The sequence below is a fragment of the Montipora capricornis genome, chromosome 2 (genome assembly GCF_036669925.1).
Source record: "Montipora capricornis isolate CH-2021 chromosome 2, ASM3666992v2, whole genome shotgun sequence".
NCBI lineage: Eukaryota > Metazoa > Cnidaria > Anthozoa > Scleractinia > Acroporidae > Montipora > Montipora capricornis.
Window position 1 is genome coordinate 2000806 of NC_090884.1, and position 12500 is coordinate 2013305.

At 39.0% G+C, this 12500-nt stretch overlaps 1 protein-coding gene across 3 annotated transcripts in view; it reads left to right on the forward strand.

The window, feature by feature from the left end:
- LOC138038391 (peptidyl-glycine alpha-amidating monooxygenase B-like) overlaps positions 1-12500 on the forward strand; it is a 45426-nt gene that overhangs the window by 16382 nt on the left and 16544 nt on the right. The window contains exons 2-8 of one of the 3 annotated variants that reach the window (XM_068884219.1): positions 2388-2517; positions 3211-3411; positions 4498-4552; positions 5967-6069; positions 6379-6482; positions 6816-6899; positions 7240-7294. In XM_068884219.1, coding sequence (XP_068740320.1) covers positions 2515-2517; positions 3211-3411; positions 4498-4552; positions 5967-6069; positions 6379-6482; positions 6816-6899; positions 7240-7294 — 605 coding nt within the window. In that variant the 5' untranslated portion in view covers positions 2388-2514. Of the gene's footprint in view, positions 1-2124; positions 2518-3033; positions 3412-4497; positions 4553-5966; positions 6070-6378; positions 6483-6815; positions 6900-7239; positions 7295-12500 lie in introns of those variants that run through there. The other 2 variants (XM_068884218.1, XM_068884220.1) reach the window with 2 other exon arrangements.

The following is a 12500-nucleotide window of genomic DNA, read 5'->3' on the forward strand; positions in this document are numbered from 1 at the left end:
TTAATGTGCCAACCAGTGCCTCACTGGTTGTCAAAACAAAGGGTCTTTTGTTCCTGTGGTTGGCACATTTGAATTCCAAGTTGTCCCTGTTTCAAAAGTCTGGCAACCAACCCGCAAATTAGGTTGCCCCGATAAATCCTTGGTTGCCCATTAGGAAACCCGCTACGATTAACTGCACTCCGTGTTGAGGTGCAATCACATGGAGATGGAGCTTGAGTATCCCATAGTTCTTAGTGTCTGCCTATGTTTTTTTGTGAAATGGGTTAAGTTCTCTATCGCCTACATGTTTGTGATATTATTTCTTGCATTTTTCTATCTGACAATGTTTTGTAAAAGCCATAGATATTCAAAACATGGGAAAATACTCAGCTGTGGCAAATTTATTATTATTATTATTATTATTATTATTATTATTATTACTATTATTATTATTAACTTCACACTACTATTGAACGTCGATAATAGAGTTTAAGCAACACGTGTAAGTCGGTTGCTGCTTGTGATTAATTCGTTTTCTATTTTAGGTTTGGTTGTCCGTTGCTTTTTCCTCGGGCAACTTTATGGTTGTCTGGAACGACCGGACGGCCACTAATTCCGAGCACTGCTATAGGGGCACACACTTTCCAGGACACTTTTTACGATTATTGTCATTTACTGAGAAGAATGCCGACCCTCGAAACAATTTAAAAATTCAGGTGCTACTGTGTGATAATCCTGCTATTTTCTTTCGACTCTGCAATTAGTGTTGTTATCCTTGCTGTCATCAGTACGGGCAACATTCAATTCGTGATCACTATTTGTTTGTTTTACTGAATTTTAAAAAGTCTGTGGCTGCGCGGTCTTATCTACATCTACATCTACTTGGCATTTGATTTGTGATTTGATTTGGCATTTGATTTGTGGCTGTTTCTGGCTTTAAGTAAACTCAAATGGAACGGGCTGGTCACGTGGCTAGAAGAACAGAAAACCGTTGGATAACCCGCGTTACAACCCGGACTTCCCGGGGACACACAAGGAATCGAGGAAGACCGGGGACGAGATGAAGGGACGTCTTGGATAGTTTTATAAAACACTGGCACCGTGTCGCGCAAACCGTAGACCAGTGGAGGATAATGGGAATGGCCAACGTCCAACGAAGAACATTTAACGGCTGAAACTGACTGACTGTCTCTGCTTAGGTGGCCTCATACTGCCCCCCCCCAAGCCGTCCACTTCTGCTGGAGAGAACAGGACAGCCACAACACCGGGGACTCCATTCCCTACTCTTTTCGAATAGTGTGGGGTTCTTTAACGTCCCACAGGGATTGGAACTTATCGTGAACATACGGGGCCTACGGTTTATAGTCGTTATCCGAGAAGACTTGAAAGTCTAACCATTTGCAAATGAATTACAAAGGCATCACTTTCTCCTCGGTTATTTTAAGATCCTGAACAACAATGTCATTTAAGACGGTCCCTACAGCATGCTAGCAGCTACAGGGACTATCCGCTGTGCTCGAAATTTGTCCATCGCTATTTTGGTCATTGTTTTAGAGAGACTGTGGATGAGGTAAATGAGTGGCAAGCGCGCACAAACTACTACAAAAACCGGTCAGTGTAAGACGCAGACTGCAGACCGGGGGTAAAATGCAGACTGAGGTTATAATTTAACTGTTGAAAAAGCCCAAACCCATAAAAAATGCTAACAGTTAAGCCTAAATATTGTTTTAGGCCGAAGGTTAGCATTTCTAAGGGGTTTGGGGTTTTTCAACAGTTACGTCATAACCTCAGTCTACATTTTACCCCTGGTCTGCAGTCTGTAGTCCCGGTCTGCAGTCTGCGTTTTACACTGACAGCTACAAAAACAGCTTAAAGAACAGTTTGCCTTTAGAACTAAGTCCCTCAATCAATTCAAACGACTGATTAAAGTGACAATCTAAGCCATTATTTTAAACACGGCATGGTCGCCATGTCGAGTTTATAAGTGCCAGCCATAAATTGCGAAAAGCAGTGATACTTTATATGCAAGTTAACGTGCATGATCTATCATCTACAATCCAAAACGCTTGTTATGTCAATGAGTTGATTTCAGTTTAGCATAAAATGAAGACTCAATATCTCAGTGTTTCCATCAAATAAACGACAGTTTATAATATCCTTTTATGTCCATCTCTCGTTTTTAAGCGCTATCGTCCCACTTTTACGCGGCAAAAAACTTCAAGATCTACAGATCCTTCGTCTTTCTCTGCTCTGAAATCCGACGAAAACGGAGTGGGGATATCCGTGCGTATGAGTGAATAAGTTAGCTACATGACTGGTGTCTTCCCAAAAAGAAAGGAGATCACTTGCATGTTTAAAATAATCATGCCCATTTCAGCTTGATTTTTCCTTGGTTGTTATTTATTCAGAAATGGACCCTCTTTTGGTGCAGCTGGACAGCTGAAGTGTTTCATTATCCAAAATGCGTAGGCAGGTGCTGACGAAAGCGGAAAACATGCGAAAAACATCTACTGACGCACGAAAAGAACAAGAATAATGGTAAGATATCGCCCCTCTTGCATTAAAAACGCCGTTAAACCCGCAGCTTTCTTTCTTTTTTATCCTATTGGTATTTTCGCAAGATAACTTCACAGTCTTACGATTTTTATTCAGTGCTGTGAACTTCACTTTTAACATCTTTACCTGTAAGTGCACAACGTACTTGTTATTTATTAGCACATCTTGCCCAAAACTCGGTTTAAGTGAAGATGTAATGAATGCTATTGAAAGAAGAAATGCCAAGTCTGAAGAAGTCAGATTTTTGTGGAGTCGATAAAAATGGCCATGAAAAATCTTAGAATTTGAGTTGTAAGTCGAGCAATTGTTATAATCTAAAAAAACGCAAAAGAAAGAACGAACAAAGAACATGAGTAGGAATTTCGAAACACTGAAAAACACTTGTCGTAGAGGACGTCGGGGAGACAAATTTGATATCTTTTGTTGTCCACGCGCGTTTTTGCGTGTTCTCAAAGAGGTTTTGAAACATCAACCAATCACATGGCTGTATTTTAATGCCGTTTCCGTCACCGCGCGAACGCTGTAAATATATCAACGAAGGGGCAATTTCCTTCGTCCACTGATAATAAATACAAGTAGAACTGTTCTCGTTATGTCGTCTTAACAGACGAAATGTTTTCAAAGAACGGGGAGCCGTAAAGAAGCCAAGAATATTTCAGACTTGTTTTATTTCAGGGTTCAGAATTCATCATGACAAGAGAATTGCTGGCTGTTCTCATTTTGACTGTATCGTGTGTAATGAACTCCAGCCCTTATAAAGACTTCCAGGATCAAGTGAGGAACTATTATGATACTGTGTATCAAAGATCATCGCAACTTAACAGCGAAGGAACACAAGATGTGAATTTAAGAATGCCTAGTGTTCATCCTACAAAGGTACGTAAATGAAAAGATCCTGACACGTCTGATCGTGTTATTTGGTTTCGATGACCCAAAGGTTTAGAAACACACTATAATATTTAACTTTATAAATTGACAAAAATAATGTGAAATTTCTGGAATCGAAAGCTTACATTTATATATCATAAACGCACGCTTTCCGTTTTTTCTTCTTAAAAATGTATTTTCGACACCTGGCTTCGATGGGCGGCCAATTATATATATATTTTACCAGTTTACACTCCTAGGAATATAATATCAATATTTTGAACACGTTCTTTGCCATTTGTTATCACACTTTCTTTCAGAAGGCAAACTTCGAAGGCGATTTCGCGAAGGCAAAATTTCTAATGCTCATTATAAATAATACCGGTATTTTATTTCGCGCGCATTATCGGGTCCGTGGTAAAACACTTTCCGGAAGATCAAAGAAAGTTTCCAGCTTGATTCCTTGAATTTTGTTTTATGTGAAATGTTTTTCGATTCACCGATTACTGTTAGACGTTTTACTTATTCGCCGAACTCTTTTTACAATTTTACAGTTCTAGAAATTCAGTGTTTCTGAGTTTTTGCGATTTAGTAAATGAACCAGATGTGCATGTATATCGCTATAATCACTGGGGCCCCCTCGTGGGCAACGTCTTTTATATTTAACATTTAATATTTTAGACAAATGGAAGAAAAAATGCGAAAGTTAAGGAAGTTATTTTAATTGAGAATTTCTGGTGATATTTTTCTGGAAAGCAAGTATATCATAACTTTCAGATTAATTTGGTTCAACGTAATTCAAATTTTAAAAGAAGCGATCGACTTGACCTCTGCACTTGATTATGATCGTGTTATCTGCATATATGCTAATTTTAAACGACCCCTTTTAAATTTTTTTTCTTATTTTTGTCTCTTTCGGTTGAGAACTAAATGTTTCGAAATTTTATCAGAGGACAAACAATATTTTCACCGGTCAAACACCAAGTCTATTTAAGTTGTATTAATATCTTCGGCCTAGAAAAATTGTCATCCAGTAAATGAATACTGCAGCAAGGAAAATTTTTGACATAATGATTTTTTTACCCTTTTTCCCAGCATGATTCTTACCTATGTACAGCTGTAAACCTTGGACAAAGGAAGAAATATATTGGTAAGAGTTTTTGTGAAAAAAAATTTCCTGGGTCTTAGCAGAGTCCGAGGATGACTTTCGCTCAGGATGTTGAAACATCAGTCATTGTGATGTCTGCTAGCTTGGGGCTAGTGCATTTTGGAATCACCTGGCTAGTGGATTCTGACTTTTATTGGCCCCAGGGACAAGTGAAGTGTTCTTTGGGAATTTAAATTTTGGGATTACTGTATGACATACTTTTTTACCTTCAAGGTAAATTTATGTGAACCAAAAGCCATTTTTCAAGCTGATCTCACAAAGTGAAATCTGTTGAAACAATTATTGCATTACATTTCATATCAGACATCTAGTCCTCACAATCTTGAAGTATTAAACAAAATATTAAAATGTGCTAATTGAGAATTCTTCTATGAAAAGCTACAATCCTGGACAAAAGTGTTGGGAAGGTAGCATCACTTTAGACATAACCCCCCTCCCCCTTATCAATGTTGGATTTTCCAGAAAGAAAATTGTGACTTTTCTTGCATGAAGAACTCCAACATTGAATATGGGGGAGGGGGGCCCACAAGAGCATGGCATCTGCCAAATAGTACACCCAATAGTTCAAACAAGCGAATTAGGTACGAAGTGAAGTGACGCACGCAACCTTCCCAACAACTTTTGACCAGGATTGTAGTTTTCAACGCTATCTTTCATTAGACAGATTTAGCATCACATGTTTACAGCAAATTCAAATGGCAAATTTACCTTTAGTTTGCATGTTTTCCTCTGGTTGTTAAAAAATAAATAGATCTAACAGAAAAATATCTCCCATTTACAACAACAATGCAAATATTGCGACATTTAATTGAACATAAGGCAGATGGCAAAAGTTCAATTTGGGAAAATGAGGTTCTGAACTTAGAAAGTAAAAATAAAGGAGCTAATTAAGTAACTAGCGATTTGATTAATAATTATTTAATTAAACATGTAATTACTGGTAATAAATAAATACTGCTTTTGAAATTTTTTGGAGCTTGTAGAAAGACTGGGGCAAGAAGATGGTAGCCAGAGCTTGCCCAAATGGCAAGCTAACTGTAATGCTGACTTTCTTTGCATCCACGGAGGACTACTCTCACTTGAGAACGCATGTTTCATGAGTCAAATGAGTCAATGAGTCAATGAGTCATGAGTCATGAGTCAATGAGACTCACAGTCAATATAGCAAAAATTTGTTGATTAAGCGTAAGCCCTTGTTTCAGTGATTAGGCCTAAGCACTCTGAAATTTTAGCTTTCATTTTATGGTTTAATTAACTGCACTAACGCATTGACTCATTGACTCATGACTCATTGACTCATTGACTCATTGACTCATTGACTCATAAATACTTAACACTCCTCTCACTTTGATGATCTTACTTCATTGCATTTTGAAATGATTTCTTCCTTTTTCAGTTGGATTTAAGCCTTTTGCAGAGATGCATACAGCACATCATATGTTATTGTTTGGGTGCCAAGTTCCAGCTGAAATGTCTTTTGCCACAAATGGAAAATTTTGGTGTGTGTTTCAAAATTTGCTGTTTCCTTTGGTGTAAGATTTGAGTCTTTTAATGGATCAGAATAAAGTAAAGTCCATAAAAATTATATTTGGGGACTAATGCCTATCATAAAATTGCAAATTTTTAGATGCAGAAACACAAATCCCAGTAGCAACATCTGATGATTTTGTTTTGCAGGTTTGGGCTAGATTTTCAAGAAAAATAAACAAAATATTTTCACTGATGGCTGGGCTGCTGCATTTATTTCTTACAGTAACTAGATACTGCAGCTTAAATCTTTAAAACCTAATTAACTCTTTCTTTTGTAGGAATTGTGGAGATATGGGAAAAGGTGTCTGTGGTCGTCAGGGTGCAGGAGAGAAAATATTATATGCATGGGGAAGAAATGCTCCTGACCTTAAACTTCCCAAAGGTACAGTACCAATAAAGTGAAGGGAACAAAATGGCAAAGAACTTGTAAACAGGATTTTCTTTTTCTTTAACCCATTGACGAGTAAAATCGTCTGGCATTAGACAGTCTGAGAGTAAAATACTAAGATAAGTGTGGCCGGTTTAGGGGTGAAGGGGTTAAGTGAGTTAAGTGGTTAGGTGAGTGATTAAGCCATTGACTCCTTGGTATTTATGCGGATGTGTGATTCGCAGTTTTGTACTCAGGGCAAACAGAAGCTTTCTGTAATTTATTTTAGTTTAATTGTCATTAATTTTTTTGTGAATTTTAATGTTATGATACAGCTATTTTTTTTAGATGTTGCATTTGAAGTGGGAGGGGATTCTGGAATTGCTTACCTTGTACTGCAAGTTCATTATGGAAAAGTTGATCAATTTGTTGGTACGTATATGAATATAACCTTCTACTGCGCACTTAATTCATTGATGCCCCAGTTGGTAAAATAGTTTATTGTTATCTCTTACTAAGTCTTTTCTATGGAATAGAAGTGGCACTTTATTTAAATACCTTCAAATATTTAGTTGTTATGTACTGGCATCACAAAAAGGACTTTGTTCTCTTGCTCAATGTATAGATAGAGCAGGTACCGGTATCTTGTGTGCAATTCTAGTATTTTTAAATTAGTGATATTGGATGCCAGGTAACATAGGTTAAATAATATTTGCATTCATTTAGCCTGCACAATTATCTCTGAGTCATATGATGCATCTTTTCCTTAAAGCTAACCCTTCTTTGAAAGATAACTCTGGAGTGGATCTCAACACATCTTTTGCACGGTAAGTTTTGTACTGTATCACAATAAGAATATGGACTTAGAATTCTTCAGTTGGAGTAAGTTTTTACAATTAGATGAGAATTGATTTTCCCTGGTTAATGACTTGTGTAAGCAAACCATTCCCTGGAGGGTGGGGAGATGAAAGACCCTGGGAATGAGGTAATTGGTTGGTATGGCAGTGAGCATTTTATGAGATTTTTGTTGAAATAATCTTGGTACAGCATATTGGATTTGAAATTGACGAGGTGCTAAGCAGGGAACTTAATTTCAAGAATGATATTGTTTCAAAGAAGCACCAAAATAGGAATCAGCCATAATGGTCATCCTTTGCACAAAGATCACAAAATTTAATTTTTCATGATCACTTTTATTAATTAATTGATTTATTTAATCATTGATAATTCATTAATAATTATTTGTGAACTTGTGTTTTCAAATAATATTTTAATTACTTATCGTATGTACTCAAATAAGTCCTGTGGCGTGTATTTAATTTTTCACGCCTCAAGTGCCGTGCTTATTCGAGTGCTGTGCTCATTTGAGGACACCACACACAAATATTTCTGTACTGAAATTAACAAAATTGTCTTTTGATAGTCACCATTTGACTCTCATGGCATTTTGCGTAGTGGATGAACTGTGGAATACAATCACTTTGAACTGAAGAACATTGCTGTGTTAGAGTTCCTTTTTAGTGTTTTTATTAATGACTGACAAGATTCTTTGAACAAGTGCCACATTGGGACTGTCAGACCGGATTAAAGAGACTATGGCACTACCATGATTATGAAAATTACAATTACAATGATGATGACTCCATGATAGGCCAGCAGGAACTTGGTTCACCAACACGAACTGATGGTCCTGAGAAACGTTGTCTGTCTGCCTTCAAACCTCTTATTGCATCAACATACAATGTATGAACACTGCACCAACAAGGGAAGACTCATCAGCTATTTGTAGGCAGTAATGTACTGATGCAGTAGTAGATATTATTGGCATCCAAGAACATTGCCTAATCACCTCCAATCCCACAGATGAGTTATGGTCTGATGACAAGAACTGGAGGTTAATTCACAGCACAGCAACAAAAGAAGACATTGTGGCGTAAAGTGAAGCGAAGCGAAGCAAAGCAAAGCAAAGTAAAGCGACCATATTTAACGTTGATAACTCATAACAGTAATTAAACTGACAAACCTGAGCTCAACGGTGCACTCATTTTACCCCCTCCTCTCCATCAGTGCTCCATTTTATGGGTATTTAAAGCTACTTGAGCTACACTGAAAGGAAAGAAGTTGGATGAGAGATCCAGGAATCAAACTCAAGACCTCTTGCACCAAGGCCGGACACTAACCGACTTTGCCATCCTTGCTCCTGGTGTTGGAATACTGATGACCAAGCAAATCCATAGATGTCTTCAAGCATGCAATCCATTTCCACCACGATCATCACTGCTACCTTTTATGGAAATCCCAAAGTCACAGTGACAACAGTCTATGCTCCCACGGAGAGTGCAACTGTAGATGATGAGACAGAGTTCTACGACAACCTGGAAGACCATTTAGAACAGGTCAAAACACAATATCCATTTGGTTGTTGGAGATTTCAATGCCAGGGTTGGAAGTGACAGCCATCATACTTACCCTGAAGTTATTGGTCACCATTGCTTTTATGAAGAAACAAATGATACTGGCTAAAGGCTTGTGGCCATGTGTGAAGAACACAGGCACTCCGGCACAGATGAAATTTCCCCAACCGAAACAAAGCCTGTGGACGTGGGTCCAACAGGATCAACACACCAGCTGGATCACATCCTGATAAACAGCAAGTGGTCAAACTCTGAGGAATTGCAGAGCTTACAATTCAATGGAATTAGATTCTGACCACGCCCGTCAGGATTGTTAGCATTTGACAAGTCTGCAGCCTCAGAACCACCAAGGGCAAACCCTGCAAAATGTGCTTGGAAGAAGTTGCTAAGCAACAGCGTAAGGCAACAATTTCAGTTAGGACGACATGTATCCAATAGATTTGAAGCCCTCCAGTGCAATGACATGTCTGCACAAATAACTCAAAGGTACCAACAATTGAGAATGCTGTCTTCGAAGTTGCGAAGAAAGTAGTTGGTAAACACAGATAATGTGGTATGCCGAGCTGGGTGTCAGACAATACTACCAAACTGAAGCTGGAGAGGGACAAAGGGAAAAGGAGACATCTAGTCTCAAAGTCAAAGCAGTCAAGAGAATGATGGCAGATGCTTAACACGGAGTTAAATGAGTCATATAAGTTGGATGAAGCAGCTATACTGAACAAGCAAATACTGAAAGATCTTAGGCTGGCTGACTCAAAGGGCGACTATACAACTACACTGTACATGGAAAATCATGCAAAGCCTCTCTGGCAAAGGCAAGAAATCCAGTGTCAAAGTCAAGAAAAGAGAGGAAACCCTGCCAACCAGTGATGTGGATGAATAACTTGCAGAATGGAAAGAAAGTTTTAGTTCTCTGCTCAACAACAGCAGTGGTTCATCACCATTAGAACTCTCTCTTCCTGCTTCCCAGGACCTCCACATCCAGACTGGACCACCAACACGTGTGGAAACGGCATTAGCTATGCGACGAATGAAGATAAATAAAGCTGGTGGACTGGATGCTGCCATCGCAGCTGAAGCACTGCAAATGGCGGCGATGCAATAATTGATGTTGTCCATGGGTTCTGCGCTGAAGTATACAGCAGTCTCACACCGCCCGACCAGTGACCCACTAGTTTCGTTACTCCTCTTCCCAAGAAAGAGGACTTCAGCTTGATGACCAACTAATCTAGGAATGTCCCTCCTGTCAGTTGCTGCCAAAGTGCACAACAGAATCTTGTTCAACAGAATTCAAGATCATATGCAGGGATGTCAATAAGTTTTTAAGCAGCCGTTTCATCAAAGTTGTCACCCGTAGCATTTCTTGATGTGGCCAGCAGCCACTTAGCAAAGGTCTGCAGGATCTGAGGCCCTATGGGGGTCTGGGGGTATGCTCCCCCAGAAAATGTTTGAAAAAGAGAAAGAGACCCCTAAGAGGTGCATTTTCCTGGATTCTGATGCATGAAAAGGAAATTCTATTCAGTGATAATAACCCTCACTTTTCATATTAATTAACTTTCATCAGTTTCATACACCTAACTTCACAAAGATTAAATGAATAAAGTTAATATTAATTTGCAAAAAAACTTGAGTGTTTTTTAATTCTTCAGTTCTCTTCCAAACACTATAGTTTACCAATAATATTCACGTCATTCAAAAGAAATTCATTCAAAAGGAATTCCATCATTCTTGGAATGGTGTAAAACCTGTTGCCAGTTCGGACGACATGATTTGAAAAAATTCTAAAAAATTTTACTTTTACGAATTCAGTTCTTGGGTACACGCTAATTAATTGCACACTGAAATCCACTGGGAACACAACGAATATTGGTCAGTGGAATTTCACAAAAGGTAGAAGCCATGCACAACCTCGTCACCAGGGCCATTTTCAGCTTTCAGAATGGCAGGCGTTTGTAAATGGCCTCCAATAACTCAGTGGATTCACAGGGATTTAAAGTTTATAAATTATCTTCCGATTTTACAAGCTGGACATAGATACGAAACAAGGAGTCAAGACACCAAGAAGCAATATTGCATTTTATTTCAGCAGGTAATTTTTTAAAAAATTAATTTCTTGCAACAATGAACATCTTCACCCATAACATCAAGTCAGCTCAGCGGTACCAGGTGTTACGGGTTACGGCCCCCTATTGACATCCCTGATGTGGATCCCATCCTAAGGAGTAATCAGGCAGGATTTTGCCCTGGCAGAGGTTGTGCCGATTGGAAAGTTTCCAAGACTACCAGCTCCCTATCACTGTCACCTTCATTGACTTTAAGAAGGCTTTTGATTCCATTGACAGGAGGGTTATGTTTGCCATGTTGCGCCACTATGGAATACCAGAAGCTGTGGTCAATGCTACATGTATAAGCACACTGTACTGCAACTCTAGAAGTACAGTGATGGGAGTATTTCTGACGGCGTGCTCCAGGGCAATGTTCTTGCCCCTTTCCTGTTCATCATCTTGTATTGGTTGACTTCCTGTGTACAAAGGCCACTTCACTGTGGAGTTGTGACACATCCACGTCGTTCAAGAAGGTATCCAGTCAAGGTACTAAATGACCTGGACATTGCATTGTTAGAATCCACTGTCCCCCTTGCACAGGCCCAGCTTATCAGAACAGCATCAGCAGCAAAAGACCTTGGCCTCATAATAATAAGTGTGCCTACGACAGAATACACAACTGCGCTACCACTGCAAGTCTATGGTGAAGTCATCAACCATGTCACAGATTTTAACTATCTCAGCTCCCAAATGGAATCCTCCGCAAGTGATTTTAAAAGATATAAGCCACTATCACGGGGTTGTTTTCTGGAAGCTTGAATGATTTTGGAAGTTTGCAACTATCCATTTCAACTCAAGTCAAATTGTTTTACACCACCTGTGGCTGGCTGCGAATCCTGGGTGCTATCTCAAGATATGGTATGCAAAATCAATGCATTTGCCACTTATTGCTACAGGATCATGCTGGATATTAAACGACCATGTATCCAACTCTGCCGTATACTCCATGACCAACGCAGAGCCTCTTGTTCACCATGTTAGGAAGCAACAGCTGAGTTTTCTTGGGCATATCCTTCATCTCCCAGAAGAAGACCCTGCTAGAAGATATGCACTCTACATACCACCACATGGCAAAGGAGACCTGGAATTCCTCGTTCCTCTTACTTATGTTACATCCAAAGCATATTAGGGTATGATGAAGATGAGATGGAGGCCGACACAATTGCCACACTTGCCCAAGATCAATGTGCCTGGAGAAATGTTGTCATTGCCTGCTCCACAACCAAATGATGATTATGGTGGGACTGCAGTGCTTATTTGCTTTTTTGTCCCAAATGCAATGATTATTTGAGGGCGGCACTTGTTTGGGGGCAGCGCTTATTGAAGTAAATAGTCAGTCAGTAAGTGTTATTCCTGGCAATTTATGCATCAAAGATGAGGATGTGCAGGTAGATGAATCACTGATGTATAATTATAGCTACAGCATTGCTGAACAAACAATATAAATATTTTTAAATTTGTTTCCATTTTTTTAAATCCTCTTCCCCTTCCCTTGGTGTAACAAGCCAGGGGAA